General features: G+C 35.3%; 2 protein-coding genes across 2 annotated transcripts; both read right to left on the bottom strand.

Moving 5' to 3' along the window:
- Positions 1-10,105: 10,105 nt before the first annotated feature.
- Positions 10,106-11,746, bottom strand: LOC110669672 (cyclin-U4-1). The gene is made up of 2 exons (XM_021831421.2): positions 11,308-11,746; positions 10,106-10,597 (listed from the first exon to the last, which is right to left on the bottom strand). The coding sequence occupies exons 1-2, from the start codon at positions 11,640-11,642 to the stop codon at positions 10,327-10,329; spliced, it is 606 nt and encodes a 201-aa protein (XP_021687113.2). The 5' UTR covers positions 11,643-11,746; the 3' UTR covers positions 10,106-10,326.
- Positions 11,747-14,729: 2,983 nt separating this feature from the next.
- LOC110669616 (peptide methionine sulfoxide reductase A1) lies at positions 14,730-22,831 on the bottom strand. The gene is made up of 2 exons (XM_021831336.2): positions 22,176-22,831; positions 14,730-15,227 (listed from the first exon to the last, which is right to left on the bottom strand). Exons 1-2 carry the CDS (start codon positions 22,704-22,706, stop codon positions 14,976-14,978), a joined length of 783 nt encoding a protein of 260 aa, XP_021687028.2. The 5' UTR covers positions 22,707-22,831; the 3' UTR covers positions 14,730-14,975.
- Positions 22,832-22,917: the final 86 nt, after the last annotated feature.

Here is a 22,917-nt window from a genome sequence, read left to right as displayed (position 1 = left end):
AATCTAAGGATTAGTGCGAAAGATGGGGAAAACAAATTAATATATTTAATATAAATAATATGTAAAGCATCTCATAAATGCAATAGGTTTTATGAGTAGTCATCCATTTGATTAGGATAAGGTAGATTTGATTATCACAAATCTATCTCAATTTCACTCATTTTAAGGGTTGATCATTCAAAATTTTTTATATTGATTGTGAAGGTGGCTTATATGAATTAATGTCTTAGTAAAATTATTATAATTTTATTAAAAATATATTTTATTATTAAATTATTTATATGCGTGTGTATTTATCTTAAAAAAATATATATATGCATAGTGGACCTGAGCAGAAGCTAGAAATCACTATCTCGAATATGGAAAAAGAACAGATGCTTGGAGAAATATGAAAATTTCTTTATTTCTTGAGCACGCCTTTGGTATTAGTTGGGACTTGGGAGTGTGACAAAAGGAGAGTTAAGATGACAAGGGAGAGTTAAGACAATAAAGAAGAGAGTAAACAGGGAGAAGACTAGAAGAGTAACAAAGACCACACATGTTGCAGAGATTGTAGGGCCAACTAGCCTACCCGTGAGGAGCAGTTAGGCCTGCCCAATGGCGGAATCCGCAGTTTGGCGGCCCTTAGCCATTAAAACCAAACCGGTCTGAATTTTCTCGATTTGAAATAATTTTGGTTTAAATTATTCTATTCCGATTTCCAGTTTGAACCTTGCTATTATTAAATTATAATAAATTTTTACATTCATTTACTTAGTTTTTAATGTAAAAAAATTAAAAGAAATCAAATATAAATTCAATATATTAAAAAAAATAAAGCAAGTTTTAAATGGCCACTTTCAGTTTGGAATTGTCAATTTGAACCAGTTGATTCCGAGCTGATTTTGATTCTAATTCAATTGGGGGAGCAAACTATAACTAGCCCCCTAACCTGGTCGTAAGCTGGTACAAAGTTCAAAACTATAAATCTAATCCAATCTCAAGTTTAATTCAGACTAATTCAATTCAGTTCATAAACCAAATCAACCTATGGCCAAGTCTAAGAGCAGTGCTAATATGTAATACCTCTAATTTTTAAATTAATTATTTTATAGGTAAATATTAATATTTTATTTTATTTAAATTTTGAGAAATTATTTAAAATTTTTCAAATTTTAGAAATTAGATTCAATTTTTTGAAAATGTGAAACTTAGATATTTTTCAAAATTAATTTAAAAATCATGTAGCAAAACTAAAAATATATTTAGACTCCATAAATTTTTCTGAGTTTTTAAAAAATTTTTTGAAATTTTTGGGTCTCGTTTTTTTTTCAAAGGCAGAGTAAAAATTCAATTTTGGATATTTTGAATCGGACCAGTTGAATTGAACTGGAGAGGAGAAAATGAAGAGGGCCTCTCCTCTTCTTCCCCTCGCGTCCCGACTCCCTCTCTTCTCTCTCCATTTTCTCTCTCCTTTCTCCTCCCCTTGCTGCCCCAGCCTTCCTCGGTTGCCGGCGTGCCTCCAGGGATCATTCCCGCCGCTAGCCGACACTCTAGTCCGCCGAAAAATCGCCCCAAAAACTCCACTACGAACGCTCGACTCTTCAACTTTCCTCGCCGATCCGGTCACCAATTGAATCAAGTCTTGTTCCAAAACCCATCTACACCTCGAGAGCTTTCCATAAACACTAATAACACAAAAATCCATCTAGTTGTTTATTCAATTTTTGTCCGAAAAGTTTTAGCCTATTTCGATTTTTGGGCTAGATTTCTGACAAACCGTGAACCCCACCAAAAATCCGAGACTACTGGAGTGCTCCCCTCAAAGAGAGCTTCGCGGCAATAGCCATTTCAAAATTTTCAGATATCGTTTTTTTGGTGGGTCCCATGAAACTTCGCAGTGTTTTTTCGAGCATTAAATGAGCTTAATAAATTCTATAAAAATTATGTATTAACCCTGTGTTGTGGGCTTCGCGTAGGTATGCTCGCTTTGGGAAAATTCAACAGTTGCTTGGATTTGCAATTTCGGGTCGGACAGGCAGGCTACCGGGAAAGCTTCATAATTTAGTCAAGGTTATAGGCTACCCCATTATTTTCAAACGTTCTGAATGCATCCCAAGGGTCAGAATTGACATAGGTAAACTCGAAACCTCATTTTTCTTAATTATCTAGTGTCTGATTTCGATTAAAAATCTATAAAATATTTGTAGTAGGTTATTATAACACCCCAAAATTTTAAATTTTATTATTTTATGAGTATTATTGATATTTTAATTTTATTTAAATTTTAAGAAATTATTTGAGATTTTTCAGATTTTAAAAATCAGGTTCGATTTTTCGAATAGTGGAACAGAACACAAGATAGACATAGAAAATAATAGAAGATATCATAGAAGGAGACCAATTAGAAAGGAGCAGGATAGGAGGAGGATCAGGGTTGGTACTTGGAATGTTGGATCACTTACAGGAAAATTAATGGAGCTTGTGGATACCTTGGAAAGGAGAAGGGTGAATATTGCTTGCATTCAGGAGACTAAATGGGTAGGAGAGAAAAGTAAGGAAGTGGGTAATTCAGGGTACAAATTGTGGTTTACCGGAAAGGAGAGAAACAAGAACGGAGTGGGTATAATCATAGACAGGACATTGAAAGACGCAGTAGTAGTTGTGAAAAGAGTAGGAGATAGAATTATACTAGTAAAGCTAGTACTAGACGGAGAAACAATAAATATAGTTAGTGCTTATGCCCCACAAATAGGACTAGACAGTGAGAGTAAACAAAGGTTTTGGGAAGATATGGATGATTTAATGCAAAGCATACCGAATGAAGAAAATGTTTTCATTGGTGGAGATTTGAATGGACATGTAGGAAGTGATAGGCAAGGTTATGAGAATGTTCATGGAGGTTTTGGTTTGGCAGTCGAAATGAGGAGGGAAAAAGCATCCTGGATTTTGCTATGGCATACGACCTAATACTAGCAAATACCTACTTTATAAAAAGAGAGTCACATTTAGTGACTTTCAAAAGTGGGCAACATAGAAGCCAAATCGACTTCCTCTTAACCAGGAAGACAAATAGAGCTCTATGCAAGGATTGCAAGGTCATTCCAGGAGAGGCTTTAACAAGTCAACATAGGTTGGTGGTCTTGGATGTCAAGTTTAGGAACAATTCAAGTAAGGTCAGAAGAAATAGTGTAGCTCGAACAAAGTGGTGGGAGTTCAAAGGAGTAAAGCAAGTGAAGTTCAAAAATGAGCTTCTTGAGTCCGAAGTATGGAAGCTAGATATGGAGGCCAATGATATGTGGATACAGATGGCATCAAAGATTAGAGAAGTAGCTAGAAAAGTACTTGGGGAGTCTAAAGGACATGGACCACCCTCAAAAGAGAGATGGTGGTGGAATGAGGACGTACAAAAGCGTTGAAGAGAAAAAGGGAATGGTATAAGAAATTACCTAAATGTGATAATAATGAGGCATATGAACAGTACAAGATAGCAAAGAAAGAGGCAAAAAGGCGATTAGCCAAGCAAGAGCACGTGCCTTTGAAAAGTTATATGAGAAACTTGGAACTAAAGAAGGGGAGAAAGATATTTATAGATTAGCAAGGAGTAGAAAGGAAATGTCAAGATCTCAATCAAGTTAGGTGCATTAAGGATAAAGAAGGAAAAGTGTTGGTGAAAGATGAGGACATTAAAGAAAGATGGAGAAATTATTTTAATGATCTCTTTAATAATAGTCAAAATGGAAATAGCGTGAATATAGATTATAGAACAATAGAAAAGAATGTAAATTATACTAGAAGGATTAGATCTTTAGAAGTAAAGGAAGCACTTAAGAGAATGAAAGTAGGTAAAGTCTGTGGACCCGATGAAATACCAATTGAAGTGTGGAAGTATTTGGGAGATATGGGAGTGGCATGGTTAACTAAATTATTTAATAAGATTCTAAACTCAAAGAAAATGCCTGATGAATGGAGGAAGAGTATTTTAGTACCTATTTTTAAAAATAAGGGAGACATACAGAGTTGCTCAAACTATAGGGAATTAAACTCATGAGCCATACTATGAAGTTGTGGGAGAGAGTTGTGGAGCATCGACTACGTCATGATACTTCTATCTCTCTCAATCAATTTGGTTTCATGCCTGGTCGTTCAACTATGGAAGCGATCTTTCTCATTAGAAGCTTGATGGAGAAATATAGAGATGGGAAGAAAGATCTACACATGGTTTTTATTGATTTGGAGAAGGCTTATGATAGTGTTCCAAGAGAGGTCTTATGGAATGCGTTAGAACAAAAGAGGGTATCTATTAGGTACATACAAGTATTGAAAGATATGTATGAAGGAGCAACTACTATTGTGCGCACAGTGGGAGGGGACACAAGAGATTTTCCGATTTCAATTGGATTACACCAAGGATCAGCCATAAGCCCTTACCTTTTTACATTAGTTTTAGATGAACTGACGAAACATATACAAGAGAGTATTCCTTGGTGCATGATGTTTGCGGATGATATTGTTCTGATAGATGAGACGAGAAGGAGTCAATAGGAAGCTAGAACTTTGGAGAAGTACTCTAGAGTCAAAGGGTTTTAAGTTAAGTAGAACGAAGACAGAATACATGCATTGCAAGTTCAGTGAAGGCCAAACTGGTGATAGGGAAGGAGTTAGTTTGAATGGAGTGGCACTGTCCCAAAGTAATCACTTTAAATATCTAGGCTCAGTCCTTCAAGTAGATGGGGGATGTGAGGAGGATGTTAGTCATAGGATTAAAGCCGGATGGTTGAAGTGGAGACGTGCCACGGGAGTTCTATGTGATCGTAAGATTCCCAATAAATTAAAAGGAAAATTTTACCGTACAGCCATACGACCGGCTATGCTATATGGTAGTGAGTGTTGGGCACTGAAAGAGTCGTATGCATCTAAGATAAGAGTTGCAGAGATGAGAATGTTAAGGTGGATGAGTGGCCATACAAGACTAGATAAAGTCCGTAATGAAAGTATTAGAGAAAAGGTAGGAGTGGTGCCAATTGAAGATAAGTTGAGAGAAGGGAGATTGAGGTGGTTTGGTCATGTGAAGCGTAGACATACGGAGGCTCCAGTTAGACAAGTAGAGCACATTAGGCTAGAGGATAGAAAGAAAAAAAGGGGTAGACCTAAATTGACTTGGAGGAGAGTAGTACAGCATGACTTAGAAGCATTACACATTTCTGAGGATTTAACTCAAAATCGTTCAGAGTGGAAAAAACGAATCCATATAGCCGACCCCAAATTTTTGGGATAAAGGCTTAGTTGAGTTGAGTTGAGTTGAGAATTTAAAGACCACGTGGCAAAACTAAAAATATATTTGGAGTTTATAAATTTTTCTGAGTTTTCGAGAATTTTTTTCGGAATTTTTGGACCTCGTTTTCGGTCCCAAGGCAGAGTAAAAATTCAAAATTTTATATCCTGAATCGAACTGGCCGAATCGAACCGGACCGGATCGGACCAATCGAATCGGACCGGCCTTTTCCTTTTCTTTCTTCTTCTCCCCGCGCGCGTCTCGACCCTCCTCTCTTCCTCTCCCGTTTTCTCTCTCTTCCCTCCTCCCCTTGACGCGCTGCCGCCTCCCCTGCCACACCAGCTTGCCGGCGCCCGTCCCCAACTGTCCCAGCCCACCGGCTGCCACTTGGAACGCTGGAAAACGGCGCCCGAAGCGACACGACGCGCAAGCGCACTGCTTCGTCTTCCCGATCGAAATCCAGCCGATCTGGCCACCAATCGGACAGGGTATTGTGTCTAAACTCATCTACTCGTCAAGAGCTTTCCATAGACACCAAGAACACCAAAATCCATTGAGCGGTTTGTCCAATTTTTACCCAAAAAGTTTTAGCCCATTTTGACTTTTAGGCTAAATTTCTCACAAACTGTAAACCCCACGAGAAAACCAAGAGTACCAGAGAGCTCCACTCGTCGATAGCTTCGCGGGGATATAAATTTCAAAATTTTCCGACACCGTTTTTCAGTGGGTCCCACGAAAATTCGCATTGTTTTTCCGAGCATCAAATGAGCTTAGAAAATTCCGTAAAAATTTTATACTGACCCCTGTGTTGTGGGCTTTGTGTAGGTATCCTCAATTTGCGGAAATTCGACAGTTGTCCAGGTCTGTGAATTTCCGGCCAGACAGACCCGCTACCGGAAAAGTCTCCGAATTGGACCAAGGTTTTGGCTACCCCCCATTGTCAGATGTCCTGAGCGCGTCCCCGAAGTCGAAATCGGCAAAGGTAAACCCAAACCTTGCTTTTTCGTAATTTTCTAATGCTTAAATAGGATTAAAAATTCATACAATATTCGTGGTAGCTCAGAAAATTATGATTCTTTTTGCAATAGCCTAGTAATATTACTAAGGACCGCGGGGCAAAGTTTTAGAATTTTTAGAGCTTATTTGGGCAATTTTTGCAAAAATGATTAATTATAAGGACTAAATAGAAATTTTACATATTGTGATGGATGACTGATTTGATGGGCCCAGGAGGGGCTGTGTGATGTGATTGAGTTGTGGATATATGAGTTGCGAATATAGAAGTGTGTTTTGAGCCATTTTGCAGGTTGGGTAGGTCTTAGGTATAGGGGAGACTCTGCAGGATTTTCGGCACGACTTAGGACGTATTTGGTATTTTCATGAATTGTATTGAGTCAATTGTGTTAAATAATTGTAATGTGATTATCAGGTGAGCCGGGACAGTCTTCTTCCTCCGCCCAGCCGCCACAGTGACCGTTGTCAAGTCTGTGAGTAAAATATTAATTTTAATTGTAATTTCACTATTATTATATGTTCAAGCATGCCCATGCATCACTTATATGCATATATCTATGTAGATAAACTTTAGGCACACTTTATGTTGCATTCATAACTGTGAAAGTGCCATGTATGTTGTTGTGGTAATTTAGAGCAGTGTGCGTACGTTGGCGTGCGTGTGATGTAGTGTGGACTATGGATAGGACGGGTAGACACGGCTTGAGATCTTCGCTGGGACCCGGTCCTTCGGGGTAGACACGGCTTGAGTTCTTCGCTGGGACCCCGATTTGGTTATTAAGTGAAAGTCCGAGCTGAGTTCTTCGCTGGCACAGTTGGAATTAAGAGAGTTGTATAGGAGATCAACTCCCATATATTATGATTGATATTACTGAGTGTGTGAGTGCTCCAAATTACCTTTTTACTGTTATGATGTGAATTTATTGCTGATGCTGCATTTCACTCCACAGGGTACATTAGTTTTAGATAGTTATAGAGATTTATGGTTAAAATTGATATTTTACTCTCTGAGTCGAACGCTCACTTCTGTTCAATATTTTTCCAGGCCACAGGAGGATATTTTTGAAGTTAACCTGCTTTTCTCCATCGCATGTCGTTTTCTCATGTTTGTGTAATTTTATAAACTTCTAGAAATTTCCGCATGTGTTAGAAATATTTAATTGATTCGGGTCTGTAATATAAATTGTTATGTGGACCTGTAAAATTACTATATACATGTTTGATGGACTGGATGAGGGAGCTGAGCTCCCATTTATCTTTATGTTGATATGAGTATGTGGAGGGTGAGCTGAGCTCCCCAATTGATGATATATTTTATTTACAGGTCGGGTGAGTCAAAAACTCCCCGTTGAAAGGTCCACTTTATGGCCGGACTCCGTCCGGTTGATTTCTTGATATTGGGCCCAAATGGGCCTTAGAGTTGGATTAATGAATAGTTAGACTTACTACGGGCCTCGGGGGCTTTAGGCTGGCCTAGGTCCTAGTGCCGGTCCGGCCCATAGGTTGGGTCGTGACAGTTATAAAATTATAATTCATTTTGCATTAGCTTAATAATATTGCTAAGGACCACGGGGCAAAATTTTAGAATTTTTAGAGCTCATTTTGGTAGTTTTTGCAAAAAAGTTAGTTGTAGGGAATAAGTGCTAATTGTCTAAATTGTAGTGGTTGACTGTTTGGATGGGCTTAGGAGATGTCTTGTGATGTAATTGAGTTGTGGATGTGTGACTTGTGGATATAGAAGTGTATTTTAAGCCCTTTTATAGGTTGGGTAGATCCTAAGTATAGAAGAGACTCTACCAGATTTTTGGCACGACTTAGGGTGTCTTTGATCATTTTTAAACTTGTATTGAGTCAAATATATTAAATAATTTCAGTAAAATTTTTAGGTAAACCTGGACAGCCTTTCTCCTCAGCCCAGCCACCGCAGTTATCTCGGTTTAAGTCTGTGAGTAAAATATTGATTTTAATTATAATTTCAATATTATTATATGTTCAGGCATACTCATGCATCACTTATAAATATATATTTATGTAGTTAAATACTATGCACGTTTTATATTACATTCTTAATTGATAATATGTTATGGATGTTGTTTTATGGTAATTTGGAGCAATGCGCGTGTGTTGGTATGCGTGTGGTGCGTGCTATGGGTTATGGACAGGATGGGTAGACACGGTTGGAGCTTGACTCGCTGGGACCCGATCCTTTATGGATAAGTCAGGGTAGGCACGGCTCGAGATGATTTCGCTAGCCCCCGCATTTGGTTTATTAAGCGAAAGTTTAGCTTGAGAGACACTCGCTGGCAGAGGTTGGACTAAGAGAGTTGTATAGGGGATCAGCTCCCGTATATGTACTGTTTGAATATTATTGGGTGTGTAAGTGCTTCAAGTTATATTTTTATTGTTATGATATGATTTGTATGACAATTATGATGGTGTTGCATTCCACTATTCAGGATGCATTAACTTTAGATAACTATAGAAATTATAGTTAAAATTTATATTTTACTCTCTGAGTCGAGCGCTCACTCCTGTTCAACTTATTTTTCCAAGATACAGGAGATTTCTTGTTGAGTTCTCATTCGTAGGCAATCTATTAATATCTGTTATGCTTGTATAATTTTACTAAATTTTAGACTCCACATATGCTAGGAGTATTTTAATTAATTTGATATTGTAATATAATACTATGTTGAATTTGTAAGAACATTAAATGTATGTATATGTGCGTGTGATTGGATTGAATGAGGGAACTGAGCTCCCATTTGATTTTATGACATTATGAGCATGTGAAGGGTGAGCTGAGCTCCCCAATTTATTATATATTGTGCCTACAAGTCGGATGAATAAAAACTCTTTATTGTATGGTACATGTTATGGCCGGACTCTATCTGGTTGAATTTTTTAAATTGGGTTTTAAATGGACCTTAGGATTGAATTAAGGAATAATTAGACTTAATATGAGTCTCGGAGACTTTAAACTGATCCAGGTCCTAATGCTGGTCCTGCCCATAGATTGGGTCGTGACATAATAGAAGATCATGCATGTTCTTCTTGTTTCGATAATCATTGGACAAGATCTAAGACTAACAAAAATATTTGTTATTATTACTTTCTGTATATGATTTAGAACGTATTTAATTTGATTACTTACTTTTAATTTAAACCAATCATCCTCTTAATGTTTAATTTATCATTTTCAATACTAGGTGAATCATTCCTAACTCTTTCGGAAAAAAAAAATCATTACTAATTCATTTTATAATAATTATTTACAAAAATAAAATTGTCTTGGAATTCTCCACGTAGTTAAGTTAGATCCAGCATATACGATGTAACTGACCTAAGTTCCGGCCATGCTCCAATGATGTTTTTTGGGCTAGTTTTATCTGTCATGGGCCTATCCTTCCAAATTATAATTACTCAGATGGGCATCATTCACTTATCAGCTTTTCCTATGCTCTCGGAGGCACATGGGCTACACAGTGGCATATTTTTGTTGAGCCCATGCGAGCATAAATAAAAGGAGATAAAGGCCAAGTTGAGAATTTTAGCAAGTTTTTTCAAAGCAGTAAGTAAATTTTCAAATAGTTGAAAGTGTATATATGCATTTGGCCACTAACGCCTTCGAATGGAAACTATACTTCGTTCATTTAGAGTTCTAACTTGTAACTGAGTCGACAATCATCATACTATAATTAAGCTTTGATTATGTTAGGTAAAAAACGAAATTGATGATTACATCATGGCAGCCAGACTATAATTAATGAGTATAATATGTAAAAATTTTGAAAATGTAAATTAAAAAAAAAGAAAAAAAAAAGGGGGCGATACATCTGCCGACTAAAAACTGAAGCATAATCAGAGTGAAAAATGTGCCAAAAGCACACTGCCAGGTTCAAATCATGGAAACCCAAATGAGAGCTTTGACTAGATGTCAAAGCAGAATTTCATGTCCCACATGAACAACACCCTACAAAGTACTATTGCTAAAAATCTACCCTTTTTTGTCTTTATCATCAATGATCCAGATTTTCCTAGCTATCCTAAAAAAGGGTCTAAACAGCAAGTTGCTTTTGATGGGTGGATTCATCTTCATTTAAACAACAGTGGATTTTGAGGGGCCTTGATATATTTAGAGAATTGTCTACCAATTGATCAGGACATTGCATCAACATCTCTCTCTGGAGGTAGGAGCAGTAAGTGTGGAAAGTGGTGGGTGTCACATTTAATTGGAACCCTAAACCAAACAAGAAATCCACTTCAAGAAGATTCATCTCTGCTGTGCTGATTCCTCCAACTTTAGCAAAGTAAGCATTATTATAATATCTGAAAAACCCAAAAACCAGAAACCCATCAACCAATAGCCTTTGATTAAAGATTGCTATGTGAATTCATTTTCATACTCTGAAATGGAAATGAAAAGAAATGGCAGATAAATCAGCAAAGCGGAATTGAGAGTACCCTGTTGCAGTCAATAAACATAGCCAAGTAGTATAAGGTAAATTTTTTTTTTAATAAAATTCATAAGCCTGATTGAGCTGTCACTGACTCGGATCTCTCTATAATGATAGTGACACATGCTTGCATTTGCTTCCAGATTGATGGAATTCAAAGGCCTGTCTATAGGGACACAGACAATAACAACACAAACTTGGTGGTTCTGTCTAATAGAAGGTACAGGTTTTCACATGGGTGTCTTCTTTTCCTTGACGATACCATACATTATGCTTCTGAGTTTGTGCACTACTACATTTTGCTTCATAACTACGACGTTTTGACCAAATTGGCCACATGCTCTGTTACTCTTGGGTCAAGACTAAAATTACAGATCATAGCTCTCCTTGCAAAGAAAGTAAACTCCTACCAGAAGAATGATTAAAACTAATAAATCATAGGAAACAAAATGGCTTTGGACTACTAAACTAGGGAATTGAGTGACTGCCTCGTAACAGCTCCATTAACTTTAAGAATTTCCCATCATCGAAACTTTAATCCACAAAGAAAACCCAGAAAGATGAAGTTTTGAAAGAACTTACATGTCATCCAAGAACTTGACAGAAAGCAAGACGCTGGTGATAAGCAGCCTATGAACATTGAATGAATTGATGGGAAAAGAAAGCTGTCTCTGGGCAAAGCGATCAAGATAAACGTAGGCAACGACGAAACAGGAGGGACTACAATTGGCGTACTTGAAGATTCTTTCCAAATAGTTTTGAATAGATATGTTAGGCCTGGTGAGGCCATGGAACACCGAGATCCTCTGTGGGTATAGCTGATGGGTAACATCGTTCGATTCCGCTACTTGTTGGAGGAGAGAAGAGAGGAATGTGATCACCTTTGGAATCACTACTGTGGCCTCTAAATCCGCCATTGTTGATGGGTTTTAATTTTTTTTTTTTCAGCAGTTCTTTAGCTGTGTTTTATAAAAACACAGCCTGATTATCGTGCCTGTCTAGCGTGTGAGAGGGGATTTGGCTCCAATTTTCCTCTGTTTTTATATGCAGCAGAATGGCCGTTAATCAGAAGGGTCTAATTAATTTACAGATATATCCCAGACTATTTAAATAATGACAGATATATCCTTGTACCAATTGGAAGTGAGCGTTCTTCATATTTTTTTAATTTTTTCCATTTCTCCTCTTCCCTTTGGCGTCAAAATGAATAAATGATGATAGAAATGTTCCAACAAATAGGATTCAACAACTGATGACATGAAAGGTGGGACTTTAATTAACCTGCTAATGACATGCATTAACATATAACTACATATTTTTCTTGCTTTATCCTTTTGGTTGGTGGAATTTGGCAAGAATAGGAATACCATGACGATTATGTCCCCACAAATAACATTGTGTTTCTCGTAGCACTATAACTTCAAATTTGATAGGGAAATGGACTGTACTAGCCAAATTGCATTTTAATTGATTAAAGTCTTTAACTTAATGGTTTTCCAAGAAATTAAGATACCCAAATAACAAAAGTTTAAAAAAATAAACTTAACACTGTGATTAGGCTAAATTACATGTTTTAATTAGAATGGGAAAGGGCATTTTACTATTGAGCAAGTCATTCATATGGATGTTGTTTTTGGTGTTTACTGAAATCACTTTAATAAATTACCCAAAAGTTGAAGTTGGAGTGAATGAGATGATGACTTCTCTTGTAAAAGAAGAGGAATACGGAATTGAAATAGCATAAGATATGGTACAAACAACCTAGAGAATAGACAAAAATGTTCATAGCCTTATAATAAGATCAATAATTATTGAGTTTGATGATTAATTTTGAGTCTCAACCTGGTTTTTGTCCTACCCATAAGCAAATATCACATGTATGATGGACCCTGCATTGGAGATTTGAGCTGTTATTATGCAAACAATGACAATGTCTGTTTAAAAAAAGGAAATGGTCCCTAGATCTGATCTAGATCCATACCATTTGATGCCCTAATTATTTCATTTATTTTCACTAAAGAAGTAAAGTTGAAGCCAAATAGGTTAAGATGGAGCAAAATTCTTGAGAACCTTTTAAGATTTGGTTGGCTTTGCTTGCATTGGATATAAGAGGGTAATCAATCATCAGAATTATGCCAGCTGCTTTCATGAATAATAGCTAGATGTACCCAATTCACAGCAAGGACATCTGTGTACTTATAATAATACTTTTTGGTTATGATTTTCTTGTTGACAGCTTGTTTCTTCTAAAAATAGCATTCCAACTAGCCTTTCAAACAATAACAGAAACCATTTTCTTCACTACCTCCAGAAAGAAACAGCTGGTATGGTTAGACCCTTTCTTCCTGGAATCATTTTCTCTTTCAGTTTTCATTTAGATACATTAGTCAAGAGGTTTATGATCTGTTTGCACTGCCAGTAATGTGAAGTTAGAAGCTATCCTTTAAAAAAGATGAAATTTTCAAGTCAATTTAAAAAAAGAATGAGTTTTAATTTAGTGATACTGGAATAGTTTTCAGGGTAGTTTTAGCATCAAAAACAGCAAGAATAACCCAGTAATTTACTTAGCATTTTCAATCTAATGGTTTAATTTAAATTCCCTAAATCCATTGTTTGGAAAACCTAAGTTATTGGATAATGTTAGGATTAAATTGGTTAACAACCATACTAATAATTGCTGCATTTCTTGCTTTCTTGTAGACCAGGCAAACCATCTGGCAGCAACATTTATCAAAGGGCAAATATGGGAGAACAAAAAAAAAACATGAGATCAGTAAATTAAATGCACAAGTTAATTACAAAGGGTCAACTTGGTTAAAGCTTAAAAAATTGAAAAGAAAAGCTGCTTAACATGGTGGCAACTCAGAGTTTCCTGCTCTGGCTTGTCTGTGCCTGCCAGCAAGATTTGTTTGAAGAAAAAGTGACAGAGTATGCTCCGATTGCTTTGGAGGATCTTGGTGGAAGATAGTTTTATTTTATTATAATTACACAACTCTGAAAATGTGAATAGATTAAAGATTAAATGCATCGTATCATATAGTATATTGGCATGTGCTGTACACGTTTGTAAGTTATGTGATGCATGTTCTAAATTTCTATCATCACCCTTTCCTTCGGTTAAATGTGTGGCTCTAACGCTAGATCTAAACAATCTCTCTCTCTCTCTCTCTCTCTCTCTCTTAATTGAGAAAGTTATAGCATACATTGAAAATACTAAAAAATAATGCTCTTATATTATTTCTTAAATTTAGAAGCAATTGAGAGAGAACGCATCTGTAAGGTAATTTTTAATATAACGTAATTAAAATTGTAATATAATCGTGACTACATTACATATTTAATTATGTTATTTGGTAATACAAAAAAATTTGATAAATTATAATTAAAATTAACATTATTACATACAAAAATTAATATATAATAATTATTTGTCTTGCTACTACCACCACTAGTACACTACCACTATTCAACCACTGACATTGCCATCGCCACCTGACCACTATCAACACCGCTACCCTCACTTTGTCATCACCACTATTGTCGTTACCGTCACCACCACTACTTAATTACCACTAACACTAGACTGACGATCACTTCGATCATTATGACTTATTATTAACATTATAAATGTTATATTGTATTATTTATATTTTTATTTTACAACTAAATACACTAATAAAATGACATTATAATTTTAATTTTATTACATAATTAATTATATTATATTACACTATAGTCTATCAAAAATAGAGTAAGAGCACAATCTCCCTTCAAATTCAATACCACATTGAGCTGTCTTCTTGTTTTGGACCAATAATTTTTTGCTTAACTCAACCAAGTAACATACACAAAGAATGTCGTACTGAATTTATACAAGTTACTTGGATTTTAAGTTGGGCCAAGGACCAATAATCAGACCGGATCCTTCAACCAGCCCATCCAGTAATGGGTACGGTGTATAGTTGTCCATGTATTCCTTCGTACTCCAGAGTGAACAAACTTCATTGACAGTATAAAACGCTTTATTTCTTATTTGCCAACCAATTTGCCCAGGCTAAATGCTTTACACAGATAGTAAAACGCACACTCCTCATAGTATATAAACTATTACAGATTCATGTCCTGGAACCTAAACATGCAAATCATGCTCAGCCCAGCAACGTATACAAAAGCTTTAGGTATATCAAAATAAATAATTAGTCTACCAGTGTTTACTTAAGCCAATATTTGCAGTTGTCGAGGGAGGCAATTCATCCGTAGCATCTGATGGGATCATTGCAGCCTTTCTCAGCAGATTGCCTAAATCCAAAACGGCCTCCTTTTGCAAGGTATTGCTGGTGATATTCTTCAGCTCGGTAGAATTTCTTGGCAGGTGAAATTTCGGTAACTATCTTACGGTTCAAGAGCTTCTGCTGTTGTTCCAGAGTCTCCAGTGCTGCCTTTTCCTGTTCAGGCGTGTAAAAGTATATTCCAGATCTGTATTGTGTTCCCACATCATTTCCCTGCCCAGTGACGATATTTATAACATATTAGAAAGCATATTATGACAATGCCACAAGACAAATAAACTATGGCAGGACATAAGGTTTATATTATAATAGTATTTTCTATGGTACCATGATTGTGCACATATACATAGCATCAGTTTTAAAACTTGGTAATAATATAATAATCTATCACCAAAATAAGAGCAGAAAGAGGGCTTGCCATGCCTACAGATTCAGATACATATGACAGATGTCATATTTTCCAACAAAGCCAAGTGACCATTCTTGTTAGTCCCCATTGAACTGAAACCTGTTGCCAAAAGTTAAAGATAGACCCTACAAAATGATGTAACCGATAAAGTTCATCTTGGGAACCAAATCTCAAATTTTTGTCATATCCTTATTGGTTTGTATTTAATTCACATGAATAAATTTTGAGGTGCCTTCCAACCATGTTTACAATTTGGAACAAATCAACCCAGCCAGAAAGCCACAGTAATTAAAAAAAGGAGAAAATAGAGCAACTTACGAACCCAATTCCTATCCAGATGTCTTCACAGTTTAATTAGTATCTGAAATATCAAGGAGCTATGCTAAAAAGAAAACATGACAACTCAAGAAAAATGGAGAAGTCAAGGAAGTGAAGCACATGACAATAAGGTGTTGAGATTGTGGTTCGTATTCAGAGAAATGTTGTATAGTAACAGTGTTGTTAAAGGCGAGAGGAGGCGCTGGGCGAGGGGAGAGGCGAGGCGAAGCTCCAGCGACTCCCCAGGCCAAGGCGAGGCCACTTAAACAAGGCGGACGCCCTGGACCCGAAAGGCGACAGGTGACAAGGCCTTGAGGTGCCGCCTTGTGAAAGAAACGGAAATTTTGTTTTTTTTTTCTTAACAGTCAAAAAATAAAAAGAAGCCCCAATCTATCGTGACTTACCTTCAGTCCACCTACCCAGCAGTTTGAAGAAGCAAGAAAGCCATCAGCAACAGACCAAACAAGAACAGCAAACCAGGTATGTCGTCATCTCTCTCTCTCTCTCTCTCATCTTCATGATGCTTTCTCCTCTCATCTGCTCTTCTCCGCTCCTCTCATCTGCTCTGTTCTCCTCTCACTGCTGCCACCTTGATCAGTTTCTTTTTTTTTTTTTTTCTTCTTTTTGCTGCACTGCTTCCATTTTATACCGGCATGCTGCTCGAATTTCAAGTTCCAACAATTTTTGTTTTTTGACAGTAGCAATTTTTTTTAAAATTTATTAAAATTTTAATGTGACGTCATTTTATTACTTATGCTAATTAAATGGGTATTGTGAATTTATAATTGTAATTATGTGATATATTTTTATTAAATAGGTAATTAAATTTGATTATGTTATTAAATAGGTAATTAAATGTGCTAATTAAATTTATGTAATTGTGATTGTGATTATATTTTTAATAAATAGGTAATTAAATGTGCTAATTAAATTTATGTAATAGTGATTGTGATTATATTTTTATTAAATAGGTAATTAAATGTGCTAATTAAATTTATGTAATTGTAATTGTGTCTATTGTGATTATGTGAATTTGTAATTGTGATTATGTAATATGTTAATTAAATGAGTATTGTGAATTTGTAATTATGTGATTATGTAATATGTTAATTCAATGTCACATTATTGTTAGTATTATAAATTCTTTTAAAATATATTAATATAGCATAATGTATAATTATGCAAACTATTGAAAAAAATCAAATGCTTAATATTTTAATTTCTTGTTTGCTTGAATTGATAGTTATTGCTTTAATTTATTATTTTCTTATATTTGTTGCTTTTGTTGCTACTATTGAATTGAGATAACACAACCTTTATAGTGTTTTTTTGTGCTTTTTAATTATCTTACTTTTTTTTTTGTTAGATCATAGATGAGTAATCAGTGTAATACAACTGGATCTTCTACTGGCAGTAAAAGAACAGATCCAGGATGAGCACATGTGATTCAACTTAATGAAAATAATACAAATGATCTTCAGTGCATTTATTGTATAAAAGTTTGTAAAGAGGGAGTTAATAGAATCAAGCAATACCTTGCTCGAGGTTATAAAAATGTGGGTCATTGTCCAAAATGTCCAGAAGATGTGAGAAGTCAAATGCAAGACTTTATTAATAAAAAAAAAGAGCACTGAATTTGAGGATGTTGAAACATTAGGAATTGATGAAAATGATGAAGAGGATGATGTGCACGAAATTGGTAGTGAAAAACAAAGGGGAATAATTCATGGTAGTGGTTCTAGTGCTTCAAAAAGAGCAAAAATTCTACCACCACAAAGCAATAGAGGGCTTATTGATGCTTATTTTTCTCCAAAATCGACTGTTATGGGAAAAAGTGTAAGGCAAACTACTGTTGATGAAAATAGCCTAGCTAAGAAGGAGTTAAGGGAGCGTGAGTGTGTTGCCATAGCACGATGGATGTATGATGTAGGAATAGCTTTTAATGCTGTGAATTATGATAGCTTTGGAGAAATGATTCGAGCAATAGGAAATTATGGAAGGGAAATGAAAAATCCAAGTTATCATGAGATTAGAGTTATGTTACTTAATAAGGAAGCACAGTCCACAAATGAACTTCTTCAGTCTCATAAAGAAGAATGGGCAAATTATGGATGTTCATTGTTGTGTGATGGATGGACAGATAGAAAATGAAGAACCTTGATTAATTTCTTAGTTAATAGCTGGAAAGGAAGCGTGTTTATTAAATCAGTGGATGCTAGTGATGAATCAAAGACAACAGCGTTGCTGACTAGTTTGATTGAGAAAGAACTGATGGAAATTGGTCCTGAAAAAGTGGTTCAAGTTGTTACAGATAATGCATCAAATAATGTTACAGCAGGTAAAGTTGTTATTTAATATTATCTATTAAAAGAAAAATCTATTTGTGTATTTATTTTTATTATTAATGAAATGAATTATCTATTTGTTTATGGCAGGAAGAATATTGGAAGCAAAGTTTCCTCATCTATACAGGACTCCATGTGCAGCCCATTGTATAGATTTAATGTTGGAAGATATTTTTAAAATAAGGGTTTTCAAAGAAACATTCCGCAATGCTGTTGAGCTTACTAGTTTCATATGTGGCTCTTCAGGAGTTTTGAATATGTTGCAGAGTTTTACTAAAGGAGTAGAATTGCTAAAGCCAGGGCAAACTAGATTTGCTACTGCTTTCATTACATTGGGAAGGATTCATTTGCAGAAGGCCAACATTAGAAAAATATTTACTTCAGAGAACACAACTAGTAAATGGGCTAAAGAGGTGAAGGGCAAAAAGTGTGAAAGAATTGTTTTGAGTCCTGCCTTCTGGAATCATGTTGTATGTGCTCTTAAGGTTTCTAGTCCTCTTGTTCGTGTGCTTCGATTGGTTAATAATGAAAAAAAACCAGCTATGGGATATATTTATGAAGCTATGGATAGGGCTAAAGAAACTATTGCCAACTCATTCAATAATAATGAAGAGAAATATAAGAATATTTTTGAAATTATTAATGCAAGATGGTCAGTTCAATTGCATCGTCCTCTGCATGTTGCCGGATATTTCTTGAATCCAGAATTTTTTTATCCAAACAAGATGAGAATTGAGCATGATGAAGAAGTGAATTCAGGATTGCTTTCGTGCATTCATAAAATGAAACGAGATTCATTAAAAGTTGACACGATTATTGATGAAATTGAGAAGTACAAGGTAGCTACAAGGACGTTTAGTTATCTTTCTGCTATTAGAGGAAGAACAACAAAACCTCCAGGTTATTAATTTATATTTTTATTAATTTTTCATCTTACTCATTTATTAAATTATATTATGAATTTGAGTTTGACAATCATTGATTCTATATTTTAATAGCTACTTGGTGGAAAACATATGGTTCATCAACTCCAAACCTACAAAACTTTGCTATAAAGGTTCTGAGTCTCACATGTAGTGCAAGTGGCTGTGAGAGAAATTGGAGTGTATTTGAGCATGTAAGGAAAAAAATAATTATTATATTTAATATTCTTTGTTATTTTATTTTGAATCTTTTCAATTTTAAGTTTAACTTATTTGTTACTATAAAATTAATGGCAGCTTCATAGTAAGAAAAGAAATCAGCTATTTCAATAACGCTTGGATAAATTGGTTTATGTAAAGTACAATAGAGCGTTGCTACGCCGATACACCTTTGGGGATATCACCACGCCAATTGATTTGGCAATATTGATGGAAGTAATGAGTGGTTGCTTGGTGGATTAAAAAAGGGAGATGGGGATGATGATGATGATACCCTTGTTTTCATGGATGATGTGTTGACCCGGGGAGATGTTGGTAGAGCAGCTGGAGTTTCTGAATCTTGTTATGAATCGAGATCAGTTGTAAGATCAACACCAGTTGAAACTCCATCATTTCGAGGGTCTCGTTTAATGAGGGGTGCATCCTATTCACAAGTTGATGATGATGAAGAGGAGGAACAATTTTTTATGGAAGCTATTGAAAATGAAGATGATTTTGAAAATCTTGATGATAAGTAGTTTTAGTTACAAGTTCTTTTTTTTTTTTTTCATGTACTTGTTGTATTTGGATTGTTATAACTTATGACTTATTTCTATTTATTAAAGTTTGAACTTCTAGAATTTGCATGTTCTATTTAATGATTTAACAACTTTTATTATTATTATTATTATTATTATTATTACTTAGGCTATGAATTTCAATTTTACAGCCTCAACTTTTATCCTGTACTTTAGTTGGAAATGCAGGTATGCACAATTTCTTTTCCTTTTATATTAACATCTCTTATTATTATTTATATTATTGTTTATGCTATGAATTTCAATTTTGCAGTCTCACTTTTATCTTTTACTTAAGCTGGAAATACAGGTACGCACAATTTTCAATTTCTTTTATCTTACATATAAACATAATGTAAATAATATGTTTTTTTTTCCTTTTTAATATGTATTTTTTTACATATCAAACTAGTTAAAAGTATGAATTTTCATGTTATAAGTACACATTTTTACTATAATTTAGACAATTTAGACTACGGCACCTTGCTTTGAAAAGGCCTCACCTCGCCTTGCCTCTAGCCTCTCGACTAAGGCCGTAAGGTCCCTTGTTGCCTTAGTGTCGCCTTTCGCCTTGATAACACTGACTAAACTATAAAGGCTCCAAGGTAAAGGGGGCACCCCTCCTTGCAAAACTTGCTTGTGAATAATATCCAACATTTTGTATGGCCCATCAGCAGATAGGTGGGAGGGAGTGATACAGTGTTATTAGCATAACGCAGTTTTAATCATGGGGTTTTATTTTTATAATTATAAGTTTTTCTTATTCTTACTGGTAAAAGAAAAACCGTAGTATACTAGTATCTCTATAACTAGGCACTTGTAAAACCATCTCCTTTATAGTTAAAAACAGTAGATGCTTATCTGTACATATAAGCACACTGCCAAACCACCTAAAATTCTCTCTCTCTCTCTCTCTCTCTCTCTCTCTCTCTCAACTCAACTAAGCCTTTATCCCAAAAATTTATATATATATACTCAACTCAACTCAACTCAAACTCAACTCAACTAAATCTTTATCCCAAAAATTTATATATATATATATATATATAGAAGTATAGAGAGAGTTGAACCCATTTCAAGAAATATACTTCCCCACTGAATGTATGTCCATAATGGAAGAAACTAATAAACTTAACTTGCCAACAGGAGAAGTATAGAGAGAGAAGCAGATAAAAATTATACATATATATTGGCAAGTTAAGTTGAACGCATTTCAAGAAATATACTACATATACTGCATAATAATTACTGACATATATATATATATATATATATATATGTCAGTAATTATTATGCAGTATATGTAGTATATTTCTTGAAATGCGTTCAACTAGAGTAAAATGTCCACCTGATAACCATTAATTCCTTAATAGGCGACTATAAGAAGTCCCAAATGTGCACAGAATTCACTAAAACCTCATGTCTACAATATATGAAGACTCTTCTGCTTATATAATTCAGTAAATATGTAACATACTAGTCCAACTTAGCTCAAATGGACTCGCCAACTGGAGTTCTTCAATGGAGATATTAGTGTGGGACAGGCTATACATAGTTCAGTGCCTTAAAGTCAAGTGCTTGGGTGTGAAGCTGTTACAGATTCTATTCCCCATGCCAGCAACGCTTTTATGGATAAGGAGGGTTGTTGTCTATTGATTTGGGGTAGAAGGAGTTTAGGAAGGGTTTTCCTTATGTAACCAGAGCCCAATTGTCTTCCATGGACCAAAAAGTATTAGTTCTATATATAATCAACAGTTATGATTAATTGTGCCTTACAAGCAAGAAAGAATAAAATTTGAAACTCTGTAACCATGTTGATAGCAAAAAAGATTAAACATACCAACAATGCTCCAGATTTGGCATCCTAATACCCCACATATGGGTCAGCCTATGGAATTTGTAAGTCTAAGATTTGATGGTTAGCTACATATTAACAAATAAGAATAAATATACTGAATTAATACTTGCATAAAAGACAAAACTAGAACGTTAAAAAAACACACCCTATGATCAATCGAACAAAGAAAGATCCACTTAAGTACTTAACAAAACCCGTAAAACAGATAATCGAAATCCTCATTATCTTCAACCCACAAATCAATATTAAACCACATAACAAATTTTTTATTAAAAAAATAAAACGAAATTAACCAAAATCCATAAATCAACCTCCAAAAGTATCAATAGAGATATCCAAATTACACAAATGTTTAAGGAGCTGATGGAAAACCAGAAGAAGACAGACCAATTTAAGGTTGCCCAAAACAAAAACCTCAATCAGAATCCACATCATATCAACTACCAAATACCAAAAATTCAGTAAAAAGAATCACAAGCATCATTTATAGCAATAATCCCACAAAAGAGCAAAACAATTCCAATTAACTAACCTGGCGATTCAAGGTAGTAGGGTCATGCCTAGCCCAGAAAACATCAAGAAGAGTCTCATAGCTACACTCCTTAGGATCATACTGCACTCTGACAACCTCATTATGGTTGGTAGTCCCAGTACAAACATCCTCATAAGTGGGATTATGCAAGAGGCCCTGACTATAACCCACCTCGGTCTTGGTAACGCCAGGAACTCTCTGGAAGGCCAATTCAACCCCCCAGAAGCAACCAGCTCCAAACTGAGCGAACTGTTGGCCAGGGGCTGGCAAGTCGTCGTCGGGGCCCTGAGGGATTGTTGGGTCCATGGTGGATGGGTCAGGGGACCTTGTGCCGAAACCGAGTTTGTTGAGAATATTCATTGGGGGGCGGTAATAGGAGATGGGTCGAGAGTTTTGAGGGGAAGCAAGAGGTTTAGAAGAAGAAGATTGGAGCTTTTTGGGGAGAGATGGAAAGGGTTTGGAAAGAGAGGAGGAGATGAGGATGAGCCGTGAGCTGGAGGTGAAAGAGGAGGTCGCTAGACTGTGGATCATCTTTGATTTTGTGCTGTTTTTGTGACGTGTTCAAGAATTTTACTTCTGAATTCTTAATCTAATTTCCATTTTCTTTATTCTCTGGTTTTTTTTTTTTTTTATTCTTTTGCTTGAAATTCAGTTTCATATATTTCATTTTATTATTAAAAATATATATTAAAAAAATTTAAAATATAATATCCATTTAAAATGATTTTTTATAATAGATTTC

This window comes from Hevea brasiliensis, chromosome 17 (assembly GCF_030052815.1).
Source record: "Hevea brasiliensis isolate MT/VB/25A 57/8 chromosome 17, ASM3005281v1, whole genome shotgun sequence".
In the NCBI taxonomy this organism is placed as follows: domain Eukaryota; kingdom Viridiplantae; phylum Streptophyta; class Magnoliopsida; order Malpighiales; family Euphorbiaceae; genus Hevea; species Hevea brasiliensis.
Note: the sequence above shows the minus strand (reverse complement) of the source record. Positions and strands in the feature narration are given on the sequence as shown.